This window comes from Vanellus vanellus (genome assembly GCF_965231255.1).
Source record: "Vanellus vanellus genome assembly, chromosome: 23".
Lineage (NCBI taxonomy): Eukaryota > Metazoa > Chordata > Aves > Charadriiformes > Charadriidae > Vanellus > Vanellus vanellus.
In genome coordinates, this window is record NC_138928.1 from 5,508,399 (window position 1) to 5,525,061 (window position 16,663).

The 16,663-nt window shown below is 51.6% G+C and overlaps 2 protein-coding genes across 2 annotated transcripts; both read right to left on the reverse strand.

Annotated features, from left to right (window-relative positions):
• Window positions 1-1,017: 1,017 nt before the first annotated feature.
• On the reverse strand, window positions 1,018-4,186 carry LOC309680807 (specifically androgen-regulated gene protein; the record flags this gene model as incomplete). Its single annotated transcript, XM_082494545.1, has 3 exons — window positions 1,018-2,249; window positions 2,550-2,727; window positions 4,100-4,186. 3 exons carry the CDS (start codon window positions 4,184-4,186, stop codon window positions 1,018-1,020), a joined length of 1,497 nt encoding a protein of 498 aa, XP_082350671.1.
• A 9,068-nt stretch (window positions 4,187-13,254) lies between these two features.
• Window positions 13,255-16,586, reverse strand: YOD1 (YOD1 deubiquitinase; the record flags this gene model as incomplete). Its single annotated transcript, XM_082494651.1, has 2 exons — window positions 13,255-15,877; window positions 16,379-16,586. 2 exons carry the CDS (start codon window positions 16,584-16,586, stop codon window positions 15,171-15,173), a joined length of 915 nt encoding a protein of 304 aa, XP_082350777.1. The 3' UTR covers window positions 13,255-15,170.
• Window positions 16,587-16,663: the final 77 nt, after the last annotated feature.

Consider the following 16,663-nt stretch of genomic DNA (forward strand, 5'->3'; position numbering starts at 1 on the left):
TGCTCTCTGCCTCACTCTCACTCCTCAAGTCAAGACGTACTGAAGGTTCAAACTTATTATTTAGCTTTACCATAGCTTTAACTCCAACATAAATCTGCAATACACAGTCATTTTCTGATCACATACAAGTTTATTACAGAAACAAACCACCTTTGTTATAAAAGGTGCGCAGCATGAACGTTGACAGCATCAGCCGGGTCTGAAAGATGCGAGGAGAGTTTGGAAGGGAATGAAATGGTGTTGCATCTCTCTCATTTTGGGCAGCATTTCTGGTTTTGCCACCAAAATAGTCTGTTGCTTCTTAACTGTCACTTCACGTTGAACATTGATGCTTGTGCGTCTTCTGAGCGCTATACCCTGGTGGTGGTCAGGGCTGGACGTGAGAGGAGGCAGCGGGACGCCGGCGCAGCCTCTCGCCTGCCGGCGCTGTGTGAGGAGCACTCCTGCATGGGGGCAGCATTGCTGAGCCCCCGCCGGTCCCTTTGGTCCGACAGTTCTGTATGTGGCAGTGGTGGCTTTTGGGAGGCGCTTGCATGGGGCAGGTGAGCGTTGAGGCCTCAGAGGCTTTGATAAAGTTGAAAAAAAAAAAAAAAAAAGACCAAAACAAACCACAAAATCCTAAAGGAGCAGCAGAGTCCTGCGGTTCTTCCCAGCGAGGCTTTATCCACAGGCAACCCCTTTTAAAATAAGCCAAATCCCAATTCCATGGCTTCCCTGTTGCGATGAATCCCCAAACGCATTAAAGACCTCATAGGAGAATATGCCCCGTCCACATGCTGAGTGATGCTTCATATAAATAGCTCATACACACTTGCTATATACAAAATATTATATACATGGGGCATGACTTTATTTGATGTTAAGCTCCAAATACCTCTGGTGGTGCCGCTCCCGAGATGCCGGGGCAGGAGGTCACAGCAGAAGATGCTTATGATTGTGCTGCCTGCGGACAGGCAGCGAAGGCACCTGGGTCCGGGATGAAAAGCCCCTTTTCCAGCAGCCCCGTGGCTGGTGGGGCTATTCCTTCAGCAGACCCAGCTTCTTCAGTGCCTCCCGCCGGTTCTCATCGGTCGCACCCTTGGGGGAAATCTTCACGCTGACGCTGGAGCGGGGCGGTTTGGGGAAGCTCTGCAGCGGGTGGGATCGCCGCTTGCTGCTCTTCTCCGGCTCCACCTGCCCGGGTTCCTTCAGAGCAGCAAAGTCCTTCCCTGCCACGAGGGACGTCGGCCGGGGGCGGTTGCTCCTGAGGAAGCTCGGGGCGAGCCGCTCGATGAAGGACATCTTGCCCAGGGAGCTGCTGGTCTTGACACTCTGCTCCTTGGCGCTGGCCATGTAGCTGCTCAGCCCCACGCCAGAGCGCTCCAGGGTGTTGGATTTGAAGTTCATCTGCCGGATACCCGGCACCGACCTCTCCACCACCCCATGGCGTGCCTCGGGCTCTCCAGTGATGTGGAATGGCGTCTCCCTTGGTTGGGGTTGCATGGTAGGTTGAAGGTGGGTGCTGGGCTCCCTCCTGTCCAGCGACAGTCCGAGCTTCTCCAATGCCTCTCGCCGGGCTTTCTCCCTCTCCTTGGGGTCGAGATGCCCCAAATTTGCCTTTTCAGCAGCAGCGTTGCTGGCAGAGCTGGGCTGAGAGCCAGCTGAGGGTGGCAGTGGTGCTTTTACCTTCTGGCCGGGCTCCATGGCAAGCGGCACTGGGCTGTTTTTGCTGGTTTTCAGGATAATATTTGGTGGCAATTTCCGTGGCTTGGGGGCAGTTGGAGGCCCACGCTTGGCATCTGAGTCCTGAGGGGCCTCTTCCAACATGGATTTCTCTGGCTGGCCCCATGAAGTCTGAGTCTTGGTCTCCTTGGCTGTTTCCCTCTTGGCATCTGAGCAATTGCTCCGTGACCACTCATGGCTCACCAGGTCATCCTGGAAAGGATCTGGAGGTTGGATAATCAAAGACTCCAGGGACTTCATCTGGCTTCTTGTGTTGGCTTGGTCAAGCCCGTACCCCTCGGCTATCTCATGTGAAGATTTACCTACTGGCACTGGGTCCTCCACCACGTGGACAGTCACTTTGCTGTCAGAAGCTCCATTCGCTCTTTGTGCGTTTGCTACAGTGATGTTCCTTGGAAGGCTGTAATAGCCTGGGCTTGGGACGACTGCTGGAGCCGAGCTTGAGAAGGTGGAGGTGCTCTTACCACTCTTCTGTTCAGCTGCACGCGGCTGACCTACGCTCGGAGGGGGAGCCCCATTTTCCAAATCTGGGCAAAGAGAGAGAGGTGAAGTCATGCACTGTTCTGCAGACGGACGCAGGACACCTTCCTGTGTGCAAACCCCACTTCTCCATGCCTGACAAACCAGTGCTGCCCTGGCAGAGTACTTGCACCCAGGGGGTTTACCCTGACCCTGGCTAATACGCTGCCGCCGCTAAGCGAGGCAGATACTTTGGATCTGACAACGCACACGGTGAGCGAGGAGCCGCGTTACCCTGTGCCAGCCTGGTCAGAGCGTGGAGCAAAGACCCTTCGCGAACAAGGCTGGAGCGCGGGTGTCCGGCTTACCCCGGGGAACGGCATCTCTCTTAGGCCACGTCCTGGGCAGCTTGGAGGGCTCCACGTGGCCGGTCTCATCGGTAGAGACCCCGCTGTCTGCTTCTGCATCCAGTGAGCCAATAGTCTCTTCTAAGAACATCAAACACTCCTTCTCTTCCACAGATAAGTAGTCATAACTGTTATCGCTCTGAAAAAGGAAAAAGCAGTACAGGTAGGAGACACGGGTGTATTATCATCCACAGCCCTGACAGTTAAGGAGAGACCTGTGACAGCTCCCAGCCGGGAGACTTGGCCAGTGACTAGTCAAAAATTGGTATTTACAGCCACAGAAAACTAAACAACTTCCTATAAATATTTATATATACTTAAGGCCAGTTTTATATTACCCTACTTTAAGCATCAGAAGATGGGTAATTTGTAACTTGGAAACTTGGCCTCTAGCTTTGAGAGCTTTAGTTGACTTTGAAATATGAGCAGGTGGGTAAAATGGGTCATCTATAGGTATAGACATCTGTACTGATTGGCAATGCTGAATCTTAGAAGCTTGTCTAAATACCATAAATACTGAAGGCTGATCTGGGAGTGGTGGTCCCTCTCCTTGTTCTCCCATTCATACTCCAGCAAGATCCTGTTTAATTTTTGTTGTATTTCAAGTATCATGAGATACGATTGCTGTGGGAGCACCAAGGTACAAGGCGATACATGCAATATGTCATGAAAAATCTGAAGTGCGGGAAAGGACGGAGTGTGCATCAGATCAACAAGCACGGAGGAGAAATTGTCCCAGGCGGAGTTGTTTTGCAGAGAGACACCTATCCAAATCTTTTACCACGCAATATTGCAACCAGTTTTTCCATCCCTAATAAATTTCAGAGGGTTTGGTTCTGGTTTGCAATACATCAAGTGGAAAACCTGTTCAGGACTGCGCGTTGCACTTGCACATATCAATTATACTCCAAGTCAGACAGGATGTAATTAGCCCATCAATCTTGGAATCGGTGTTTGGAGACAAACAGGCTTTAATGGACAGATAGTGAAAAATTACACATCTACACCCATGGTCCAAACCCACCGCTGCCTTAACTAGGAAATTAATCTCTTGTCAGCCGGGAGGAGTACGACTTGCTGTCTTTTCCAGGTGAAGTCACCCTTGTTGGAGCCGGTCTGACCCAGTTATCCGACTGGTCTGATCCCTCACTGGGGAACTCGCCTGGCTCCTCCTGCCCAGCGCCTGCGCTATCTGCCTCTGCATCCGCGGGCAACGCGGGAGCCGCTGGGCTCTCGGTATCATCTCCCCAAGGAGACCTCGCAGGAGCTCAGGCTCCTGATCGCTGCCACACCGGTGGCGGCACAGGAAGTCTGGGAGTGCTTTGGGGCAGGAATTAATTTGGTCCTTGCGCCGCCCTGAGCGAGATGCTGGATCAGGGCCCCGAGGTGCTTCCAAAGCACCGATGGAGAGCAGTTTCGAGCAGACGTCCGATCGAAACCCTTCCTCAGCCGCCGAGAGGGGGGAGTTGAGCCCCTGCCGTGCCCGGGCTGGGCGCAGAGGGGTTACTTACACGCTGCGAGCGGTTGGAGACCGTGCTGACCATGCTGTCGCAGCTGCCGGAGTTGCAGCCAGCCATCCCCAGCTCCTTCTTCGGCATATCGCAGCCTGCCGCGGCGTCCGGCGCGGGGGGCAATATCCCAGCTGGAGCAGAAGAAAGGAGAGGCGTTAAGCTGCGAGACCCCCCCTCCCCGGGGCGATGCGAGCCCGCTGGCTCGGCCGGAGGGAGGGCAGACGGGCTGTGAAGCTGCTGGAGGGATGCGACCGTGCTCCATCTTGGGCTGCTCTCTCCAGGGGAAGGGGCAGCTGGGCTTTTTTAAAAGCATCCTTGGAACTAAAGTTTTCCCCAAAAGAATAAGAAATAGAGCAAGCTCCGGACCGCCTACCCACAGCTGTGTCACCTCGGTGGTTATTTAATCACCTCGGAGGTGTGGATGAGGTGGTTCCCGAGCGAAGGAAGGAGCTGTAAGTCCAGCTCAGCCTCGGAGTTTGGCAGCAGCAGCCATCCCATCCCATCCCATCCCATCCCATCCCATCCCATCCCATCCCATCCCATCCCATCTCATCCCATCCCATCCCATCCCATCCCAGTACAAGCCCCAGCCCTGCTCCGACCAGCCGGACCTCTTCCCTCCACTGTTCCCAACCACGCAGCCAAAGCGCTCACAAACTTCCAAATACGCTGACCCATAAACGCTGCTCTTTAGTCACAGCCTCGCTCTACTGGGACCTTCTTCCTCTGCCACGGGGGGTGTCGTGGCCACAGGGGGTGTCCTGGACCTTGGGGCACCCCTGGGTGCGCTGGGGCACACACCCGGCACAGCCCGCGCGGAGCGGGGCGGCGCTGGGAGCTCTGCAGCGATGGGACGTGTCTCTGGCCGCCCCGGGGGTGTTGCAAGCAGCACCCCAAGGTCCCCCCTGTCTGCTCGTGGCAATGCATCTCTGCCGCTCTCCTGGATGCAGCCTGTACTGCCGACACCGGTGGGACCCGAACGCGGTCACGGCCGCCTGACAAACAACCTGCTGTCGGGGTTCCCGACGGCGGCACCGTCCCGGGCGGCGGAGGGGACAGTTATGCTCACGGGGTGTGTGGCCAAGAGAGCTCTGCTGCCTGCGGGGAGAGGCTGAGCAGCCTACAAAAGGCGCAATTACTTCTGGATGTAAAGCATTAACCTCCCAAAATTCACTCCCACCACCAATTACGTGTTTTCTTCGCGCGCACCGCCCGTTCTTCGGGAGAGGAGAACCGGGCTGGGGAGGCTCGTGAGAGCGGCAAAACAAACACCCCCCCAACACACACCGACCCACGCAAGAGGGTTTGCTCGTCAGAAGACAGAGGAGCTCTTTGTGCTGTAACCTGGCCGGAACACACTGCTGCTTTTTTTTTTTCTTTTTTCTTCTGTAGCAGGATCAGGGAATTAGATCGGGCGATAAGCGAGCAGAACTGGCTGCTTGTTCTGAGTGTTAGACCCTGAAAGAATTCCTTTGTAATTGGAATATGCCGCAAAAATTAGATTTCAACACCCACACCCTGACAGATCCAATCCTTCCGCGCAGGAGGAGTTTAATATTTTGGTCTCAGCTTTGCATTATTTGCTGCTTAAAATACATTTCAGTAAGTGGTGGGTTTGGAACAGCAATACCCTCGATTCTTTGAATTTGGATAACTTTATAGCCGGAGCTTTTCCCTTTTGGGAAGCAGAGACACCAGCTGAGGTTGGGGGTTTTTTAGGCTTCTGCAAGCCGCACAGTTTTACTGTGCACCTGAATATTCGCAACGTGAAATATAAACCTATTTCCAGGCTGGAAGAGGCTACCGCCTGCTTGGTCAGGATTGCTGCAATGCTCCTCGCTGCCTCCCGCACGAGTTCGACAGAGCAAAACGCTCCTGGGGAAGCGAAAGTCTCGCTCGAACTCGACCCCCACAGCCGGAGCCGCCGGCGGGAGCAGCCTGGCCCAGCTCTACCCAGGGGGTTCGACAGAGCTCGTCCCTCCGCGAGGATGCCCGCCGTCGCCAGCCCCTTGGAAGAAATAATTTGCTGCGGTTCAAACAGCGTTTGCAGAAACATAAGCGGCTGCCCAGGGGTTGGCACCCGCCGAGACCCGGCTCGCAGGGAGGCAAAGTTCACCCGGAGCTCGCCGGAGGCTGCAGAGAGGATCTACGCAGATACAAGAAGTTCATTTTCCTGCCCACTAGTCCTCTGATGCAATTACGGCTCTAACGCGTTCATCCGGCTCAGGAAAGGGGAAAAAAAATCAGTGTCAAAAAATCCCAGTTTTTATGATTCAGAAGGATTTTACTCCTCCTTCCTTTTGCTGAGTAACACAGCAGTTCAGCCGCAGACTAAAAATACGACCGAGCATTTAAATTGAAAAACATTGTATTTGAAAAGCTGTTTTTCAGTGGTGTATACGTCCTCCCCCGCTCAAAATGCTTTTAGAAGAAGCCTTTTTTTAATCTAAAATAAAAGGCCAGTTCACGCGGCTCCCGTGGCAGCTGCCATAACTGTCCTGTACAGAGCTCGCCGAGCCCGCAAACATCAAAGAGGCGCTGGGTAGCAATTAATGCTAATTGCTTTATATGAAGAGGCTACTTTCTTTTAAGCCCCGTACTGCTACAAGTGTCCTACCCCATCTCTCCAGCCCTGTTAAAGACCATCGGTGCTTTTGCTGGGGGAGGCGGAGCAGCCGGACCCCCTCTGCCTTGCAGCTGCTGGCAAAGGGCTTCGACCCGGCCAGCTCGGAAGACAAAACACGGTCCGCAGGTCCTGTCCCAGCTGCTCCTGCTCTGCAGCGGCACAGCGGGACGGGTCCCACCTCAGGGTGAAAGGAGACGATGGCGCAAATCTAATTTAAACAAGTAAATCAAGTGCCCGTAGCAGCTGCCTGAGCTGTTTGCTGTCCTGAGCCTCTCCGCCGGCAGCTGCCGGTCCCGGTCCCCCCAGCTTTCCTCCCAACACCACCTTCAAACCACCTCGACCACCTTCACTAGTGCCACCTCCCGTGACACCTCCACCACTTTCCCCTTCCAAAGCAAAGCACGTCCATAACCCCGCGGGTGCCCGAGCCCCGCGTCCCACCCGGGCAGAGGCGCTCGGCCCCTCGCCCGCAGCCCATTCAGCAGGAAAAGCACAAAAAGCAAAGGGCGAGAAGGAAAAGAGGTTATTATATTATTTTCTTTTTTTTTTTTTACCAGGACCTCCGTCGCTCCACGCTGCCCAGATCCTCGTCCCGGCCGTGCCTACCCCAGGACTTCTTTGCTTTCCCGGGCTAACCAAACAGAGCTGGGTTACACATTAACTCACCTCCCCGGCAGAGATAAGGCTGTGCGGGCGCCCGGCGGGTGGCTGCTCGCAGGCGACCCCTTGGTCCCTCACCCGCAGCGCGCTGCGCCGGCGCGAGAGAAACTCATGTGGTGCCCATGCGAGGCAGGTCGGCCGCGGCTCCGGGCCGGGGTCCCAGCACAGCCAAGCCCCGAAAACACCTTCCCACTCTAACCTGAAGCAGCCGGGTCCCTGCGCGCCCTGCTTTCTCGCAGCCCTGCCGGAGCAGCTTTGCCGCGAGCCGGCGCGGTGCAGGCAGCGCAGGCAGAGGCGCAGGCAGCGCAGGCAGCGCAGGCACCCCGTGCCCGGGAGGCTGCGGGCAGCTCTGCTCGGTACCACCCAGTTCGCTCACTTCCCGGCTTGGCTGGTGTCCTCTGATGTCCTCAGCACGGGTTTCGCCGGAGACTCCTTAATCCGGCAGCCTGTTCTGCCGCATAGCTGCTCGCTGACACGCGGAGGAGCCCAACGCACAGCCCTGACCAAAGCGCTTTTGTACATAATAATTAAGTCCTTCGCTAGCTGTTTGCACCCTGCGCTGCTGAAGGCATTACCCCACAACAGGTTTATTCTCTTGGGTGGTTTTGTGCACGAGGTCCCTCCGCTCAGGGCAGGACCCGGTTCCTGCTCAGCTCTAAAAACGCAGGTCGTTACCAGAACAGGTATGTACTTGCATATCACCAGAACTTTGCCAGAGACCAAAAGTTCGCCGCCTGCTGCTGTACACTCTGCGATTCTTGTAAAGACGGGTAAAAAGCCGTTTTAGGAGGGAAGTTTCACCACTGAGCTTTATTTGCATGTTAGAGGAGGGGGTGCCGAGGTCACGCGTGCTCTGTGGCTTGTTCTGCACGTCCTGCTCAGCTGCAGCTCCCCGTCACCCCCCCGGGCATCCCTCCCTGTGGGCGCTGAGCCCCTCTGCGGGTTCATTCCCTCTCTCTCTAATTCTGGAATGCCTTCTCTTCGCGAGGCAGCTTGAGGTCGAGTCCACGAGCCTGGGGAAAGCTAAAGCCCCCGAGACACCCGTCCTCTTCCCCTCAGCGCCCTCCTCACTCACACCGACACCTTCTCGGAAACTGCTGCCGGGGCATCTCCTTCGGCAGCATCCCCTCCTCCGAGGACGGGGTACCGCTCTGCTGCGGCCCCCCGGGGGGAAGGTGACGGAGAGCCCGGTTAGTCCGTCTGCAGCGCCGGGGGACACCCACCGCCGGCACCCGCTCTGCCCAGGTGGGGCCGCAGAAACAGCTGAAAGAACTGCAGTGACTCGTTATTACCCCGACTTTGGGCTCTCGTGGTAAAATTACAGTTGTTCCCTCTGATAAACAATGCTTAGGCCGCTGCTCCCCCCCCCACGCGGCACAGACTTGGGTCTGCTGGGCCGGGTGCTCCTCACTGAATAAACATCTGAGCAGAAACCCTGCAGCGAACTTCCAGAACTGATACAGCTGCCAGATTCAGTCAAGTTTTCATGCTTCAACGATTCTATTTTTATTGTTTTTTAGAAAAAGGCTGCGTTGCAACGTGCGTTCCCTGCTACACAGAACTGGGAAGTGGAACCGTCAGTTATTTAAAGCCGTGGCAGGATGGAGAGGAAGTGGATGAGGCAGGAGGAGCGGAGGTTCCCACCAGCCCTGCGGAGCCCCAGCTGTGCCCTGTTGGGAAAGGGAACATGTGTGCTGCAGAGCAAATCAAGAAGGCAGAGGCTGCTGGGAGCCCCAGGAGCCCCAGGAGCCCAGTGGCAGAGGTAAGGGATGCGGAGCAGCAGCCCCAGGCGCTGCCCGGGCATCGCGGCCACCGGTGTCTGCAGCGCCGCGCGCAGGACTTGGGGTGGGCGCTTCTGGACGCGTTAACTGGTGTCGTGCTGGATGGGGCAGTGATTTGAATGCTGTGTGAGTCATGCTGGGTTTGTCGCGTCGCACTTTGTTCCGAGACTGCTGTAAGAGGGGGAGTGAATCAAGCCCAGGGGTGGGTTTTTTTTATTGTTCGTGCAAACGTGGGGTGAATGAGCCACCAGTGCGGGACAGGGCGGCTGCGTCCCGCGAGCACCGGGCTGGCAGCAGAGGGGCTGAAATCTGTGCAGTCAAATAGGCAGAGCTTGCTGCCTGCAGGGCTGTGTGCGGGTCAGGAAAATGTCATGATCCATTAAGAGAAGTCTTGAGCTTCTCTGAATCAGATGCCCGGAAAGAACCCGTTTTTTTTTCCACGTTCCTCTTCCTCCAATGAATATAAATAGCTACAACCCAAAATAAAGCGTGATTTCATATATACGGCATGAAGTATATGCAAGTAGTCAAATGATGCAGAGAAAACTACACAATGCTGTGAAAGGACTTTGGCATGTTAACAGACCCGTTGTGCCTCACCCTCTCCATAAACAAAAGAGCACAAATGATTCAGTCCCGGCCCTGGAGGAAACGCATCCGTACGGCGTCACCGATAAGATACCTGTTAACGTAATGACATTTATTTGACTCTGTAGGACTGTTGGACACTTTCCTTAGACCAAATTGTATGTACAGTATGTATGCTGACAAATCAATTATGAAAAATACTAGGGAGTTAATACGTAGTGTTACACAGCAGTTTAGAGAAATAATTAAATCTTAATATGGCTGGGAACCGAGCAAGGAACCCTATTTATGATCCCTATTTTACAGAAAAGAGGTAGAGAACTGAGGTGATCTGTTTCCATTTAGCATTAACTCTACATCAGAAATGAGGAGTCAGCTCTCAAGGCATAAGACAGTTCCCCAAGGCTTTAATTATGAATAATAGACAAGGACACTGCAGTCTCGGACAACCTAATTTTGTTGACTCCCCTATTGCATTCTTTCGTTACAGAGAGCATTCTGGTGCTCACGCTCAGAGGAGTGAGAAAGCAGTACTGATTTTAGTCAGTATGAAGTGACTTTATTCTGCCCAGTCCCGAGCAGAGCGAAACCCGATGGCAGCTCTTCGGCTGGGCGCATAGCTGGATTTAAAATGCAGGCAGACATTTAATTTGTATGATAAAGAGTTGTAATTTTCAAAATAACAAGCTAAACATTTTTTTTTTGCTTCTTTTATTAAAGAGCTTCCCTGGCAGGGAGAGGTTTGCAGGGCTCAGCCGGGGGGTGGCGCGGGGCAGGAGCCGCAGCCCCCCCCGGTGCTGCCGGCGCTGGGGCGGCGAGAGCTGCCCACCGCCGGTCCTTCCGCCGCCGTGCATCAGTCCGATGTCTCAAAAACTCCATGGACAGGTGGATTTCTGTGTTTAAGGCAGGCAGCAGAGACGTTCTGTGTTTTCTTCATTCATGCCTGTCCCCTCCTCCTGCTTCCTCAAGAGCTGAGAAGGGCAAATAGATGAACGCTGCTTAGGTCAAAAAATGGTGATAAAAACGAAGGGCGTTCCTGTGTTGCCAACACAGCTTCACGGTGGCTTTTTTGCCCCAGGGCGGGTGACGATTGTGGCACTGTGATGTTTGGAATAGGGCTCTGGAAACAGCGGGATGGGTACAGGAGACGCTGTTCCCAAACTGTCACAAGTGGCCTCTGCTGTGACTGCGCACACGAAAAGGTGCAGATTTAAGATGCCGACTCTGTACCGTGTAACAAGATCTGCCTTTTCGCGGTCCTCTCCCCAGCAATTGCTCTTTTTACATAAGTTTATCCCAAACTAAGGAATTAAGTTTGTCCTTCAGAAACTTCAGAATAGGACTGCTTTAATCCCAAGACCGGTCTTTCCATCCATGAAGTAGATCCGTATGCTCCAAACCCAAATCCTCCTGCCTAAGTCTGTCTGCTTAACGTTTTATATATTTAAATGCATAAAAGATTCTGGAGGTATGTAAAACTCTCTTTACAGTTTTTCCTCTTGATACCTGACTCAAATTACACCGAGAAAATATTTTAATATTAAAAAAAAAAAAATAGTTATTGTTGAACAAGTTGTAAGTGAAGAAACTTCCTCCTGAAGGGGTTGCGAAGCCGCGGCCCTCTCGCTGTGACTGTCTCTTAGTGTCAAGGGGAAAAAGGGAACAAGACGGAGGGAGAGCAGAGGGAAACTGCTCAAAGGCTTCATTGCATCGATGCGAAGACCTAGAAGACAGCGAATAGGGCCCAAACCTGAAATTCAAGAACTGAGGCACAGACTACACCGACCAAGCACGCATGCGTCAATCACGTTTATTGGTGCATCAACAACTTTCGCAATTCAGGGCATGTGTTCAAGGGAATATGTTATAGCAACTGATCTGTAGTGATGATACACAAACCCGAGTGCTGTACCACCAAATTACATTGGTAACAAAGACTTTTGCTAACGCCGCTCATTTTACTGCGATGGGAACACGCACTGCCCACAGCGGTGAAAGTCCTTGCTCAACATCTGCTCGACCTGTAGACTTGGACAAGCTTTTAAAGCACTGTTACAACCACAGGACGCGTATCGCTTCGTACAATATAACATGTTTGTGAAAGGCCACATGATTAGAGTGTGTGAGGCTCTTCTTTAATTAAAGAAGGAATTTCGTGCTGGTGAAATGGCCAGACTGGCACCAGGAAACCAGAATTCTTTAATTAAAGATCCAGAACTGCATAGATCGGTAAAACAATACCAATAACCCAGCTTTTAGGAAGCACACCTTCGAGGCAACGATTTCAGTTTCCAGGGCCCATTTAGTTACTGCCCTCTGTGCTGCGGTACTCAGCACGGAAATGAGTGCTTGTTTTAAATGTGAATGGGAACGAGTGACGGTAGGGACACAAGCCCGTATCTTGGTATCTTACAGGCTTTCTGGACTGGTCTGGGCAGGTGACACTATTCCCCGCCAGTCCCTGAGCCTATGTCCCACACCACCTCTCTTAAAACATCTGTAACTAACATCTTGCTGTGTAATTACCAACAGTTCAGTGCAAATGTATCAGTGATGTTCAGCAGCTCCTCCTGCTAGTACCGGGATGCCATTTTCGTGATACTCCCATAATTGTATCATTAGGGGCGGGCAAATGCTGATAAAAAGATAGTGGAAAAAAACCCCGAACATTTACAAAAGAAAGGGGGTTCTACTTTAAATGTATCTGTATCTTATATTTTAAATAGCGCGGGTACTTCCTGCTTGGGAGAGTTTAGGGGAATCACATAAGGCTTTCCGACTCACGCTCAGTCCCACAGGTCACTCGCTCTTTGAAAGAGTTTGTCAGCGCGTAACAGTATCGACTTTTACAAAGACGAATTACAGCAGTTCAGTTGACATTTTATAACTAAAGAGATTTTATTTTCTAGGCAATGAAAGAAAACATCCAAGCAGTGATAATGACACATCTCCCTCAAATGGAACTGGTTCTCTGTTAGCAGATTTCCAATGCAAACGTGATGTAGCAAAGCTAAACACTCTGGATTAAATAAGCTAATTTTAAAAATACTGTAACTGAGAAATACCGAAAAAATATTTTTACACACTTTGAGAAATCCATTCAGGATACAAAGCTAAAATCTAAGTGTTGCTCCCCAAAATCAATGCATTTGCAAACATGGCAGACAATAAATATGCATCTTCCACTTCTGTTTCAAAGACACCCAAAGACAGTCACCTCGTTCGTACACCTCTCTGAGGTAGGTATTATGTCCATTTTACAGATGGCAAATGGTGAGGCTCAGCTCCTTGTCCACGGAGTCTCACTGCTTCAGTGTGAAAGCTGAGAATACGACTTCAGGTTGACAGTCTCTTGGTCTCGTTCCTAGACAGTATTTCATCTCAAGTAGTTATAACACAGTGTAATCTTCAAGTTCCTTTGAACTGTCAGGTATTTCTTTAGGTTTATAAGCATCAGCTTCTAGAGGGCTGGTTTTCATGTTGGGTTTTGATGTGGTGTGTTGTTTTTTTTTATTTCTAATGATAGGCTAAAAGCAAAGTGGGGTTTAACACTGGAAGCTAAGTGGCTTTCTATAGGAAACTCCCAACAGTGCTAATGTGTATTTTAATACTGAATTTAAAAGGTCCATAGTGCTCTTGGTGATTCTATTCTTTATACTTAATTATTCATGCCTCAATTCAGCAAAGCACTTACTTATGTAATTACGTTCCATTTTCAGTAAGACCCTCCTATATGTCGAGCTCCAACTGGGAGCCTCTGGTGAGAACTTCAGGGAAACATGCTTTTTGCTTTTTCTAGAAAATAAGTTTTTGCTGCGCCAGGAGTTTAGCCAGGTGCCATAATGAACGGAGGCCTTTAAAACTAGATCTTAGGTTCCACTTGGAAAGCGGGTTTATTTCTGCCTCAGTCTCAAGACGCACGTTCTTGCTCCCCATTTGTAAAAGTGCAAGGAAGGTAACTCAAAACAGAGTAACAGAAGAATAGCAGGCTGAGAATATTTTAAAATTCAATAATACAAGTATGTGTTGCAGGCATTTCAAAGAAAACAAAAAATCCCTTTCAGTCATATGCACCTTTACAGCACCTTTTAAAAGACCTCAAAAGCACTTACTGTTAAGCCTCACAACCCTGCTGTGAGGTTAAGATATATTAAACCAATTTCAACTTCCCTGATTCTGAACAGTACGAGAAATAGGGCAGTTTACGCAGCTTATTTTGTTCTGAAAATTAAACTGCACCCTTCATTATCAGAATTAAAGTCTTGCTACTGAACAGTCATCGGTGACAAATCAAACACATTAAGGCAGAATGCAGATGAAGCAATTTCAAGCCTCCCTTCTGGGTTAGCACTCTGTCCTTCTAAAAAGGGCAAAACTTTTTACCGGCAGAGTGAGAACTATACCTTAAAGTGCTAATTTACAGTATTTGGAATCTGGTACAGCTTAGTAACACTGTGGCCATGACATCGGCCATACCCAAGTAAAGTCTGCTTAAATGTATTTAGCAGATGCAAATTAAGTCACTTCCCTAATTACTGTAATTCCCTCTTGCCAGAATTTCAGATACTATTATGAAGAAGAATCCAAAGTATTTCAAGAAACATGCCTATGTCTGATGCAGTGTAAACACCGGGGGGTTGATAGTTATTTTTCAAGCAACTAAAAACTACCTACGGAGGATTAATAAGTTTATTCAACACTTAACCATCTACTCATTAATTTAAAGAAGGCTATCTTAAAGCTCAGAGGCCATTCCTTTCTCTAAAGCCATGACTTCACACAAACAATACAATCTACTTCTGATGGTAACATAGTATAGGGCAGCTTTGGAGATGCTCTTTCCATTAAAAACTGTGCACTAAATGAGCAGTTTCCGCTGCAAGAACTGCTCCTGCGCGCAGCCTAATTCTTGGTATAAGTAATGCTGATACGTGTGTTTTCCAAATCCTTAGATTAATTTAAAACAACCGGGGGTTGGACTAGATGATCTCCAGAGGTCCCTTCCAACCCTGACTATTCTGCGATTCTGTGAATTTAATTACCCTGAAAACATAATACAGAGAGATAATTTCAGCAACTTAGAGGCTAGATTTTACGCTAGTGTTGAACAAGCCTGATTTTGTATGTCTGCTCAGATCACGTACACAAAGAGAAGATTATATCAGAAATCAAGTTTCAGCTGCCAGTGTATACCACCTGCCAAAGTACTATAAATTAGCATGCGAGAAGATACCTACTCCAAACCCATTGGAAAAGTCACTAACCATAACAAACCTGTGCGTCTTGGCCATCGTTAAGTTAATATGCTTTTCAAGCTTTGTGAACGGAATTTTATGATTACATACAGCTTATCTGGAAATCCAGAATTTTATTCTGGATCGGTGAGGTAGTTGCTGTAACCCTCCTCATGTAGATGTCACACTTCTCCAAAGTTGGTGTGTCCAGTCTCCTTGGCGTGTTCTCTGGCTTCCACTTGTCCAGTTAGTCCCTTCTGGCACACCATGCACCTCAGCGTAAAGCGATTCACATCGGTAAACTGCCTCTTCCGTCTGGCTTCATCCGCCAACTCCAACGCTTGCGCAAGAACAATATCATCAGTTGTGGAGAAAATGGTCTGGGGAGGAATGTCCGAGTCGGGGATTTTACGCTCAAGTGGATCGTAATGAATCCCATCATAAATTAAAAGGACCCGCTTAGTGTAACTGGCATCTTCCCCAAAACGGTCGATTCTGACTGTCTGTGTGTCCACCACACAGATTTCACACTGGTAAAATTTGGATAAAATGGACACTTCGATGGCGCCTCCCCAAGTCTCTTCTCTTCTGATCCAGTCGCAATACTCCCTGTTAGTTTTCCCTAGAACTGCCTCACAGTAAGATTCGGGATCGCTTGCTACTATCTGGGCTATAAGGCTGCGCATCTCTGGGGCACAACCCGGGTCGTAAACGCCTCCCTCCACCACATAGTACACGCTGGTGAAGAGACAGGAGTTATCTGCCGGGACAACCCTCCTCGCCAGCACAGGCACAGCTTCCCTCACCGAGTTAGACATCATTCTTTTTGCGACTACAGGTGAGTCAGCCTTGGGTTTGGACGTATCTTCTTCAACTATCAGAGTATCGCCTGTCAAACACAGAAAGAGGAAGAATTGAGAGAAATAGGCAGGGGGGAGTTAAAGATGATGCTCCTAAAACAGAACAACATGGCTGCACTGTTGTTATCAGTAAGGATCACCCCGTTTTCCCCGGCAGCACGGTATCCTGATGGAAAACGGCCTCAGCCAAAACAGCCGGTAGCACCGCAACTCACCGGCCGAGCGTCAGCGGCGGGCTCCGGCGGACTCACCTGGGCTGTCCCGGCTCCCCGTCCCCACAGCCCCGCGCTTTTGCCTCCGCACCCCCGGGACGCGGGCGAAACCACCACCGAGGAGTCACTCCCGAGCGGCTGTTGACAGCTACCCCCGGGAGGAGGAACCGGCCCGACAGCCGGCTGCTGAGGGGCGGGCTGGGCCGCAGCCTCTTTTAATTACGGTAATTGCAGCCGGCCGGGCAGCAGAGGCCATAAAGCGCCGGCGCCGGTGCCCGCCCCCTACGGCGCCCGCCCAGACCCCCGCCCGGCCCTCACCCGAGTGGATGCCGAGGTCGCCGAGCCGCCGCTCGCCGTCGCTGAGGTCCAGGCTCCGCGGCGGGAAACCGAGAAGGAGGCGCTGGGCCGGGGCGGGGACGCCGGTGAGGGCGGCCAGGGCGGCCTGCATGTCGCGGAGGCGGGAGTGGGCCGTGAGGCCGGGCAGCGGGTGGGTACCGCTCCGGGCCTTGCAGCGCAGCCGCAGCATCCTCGGCGGGGCCGCCCCGCGCCGCCGCCGCCCCACCGATCGACCGGCCGCCGCTTCCGCTTCCGGTCCGCGGTCCC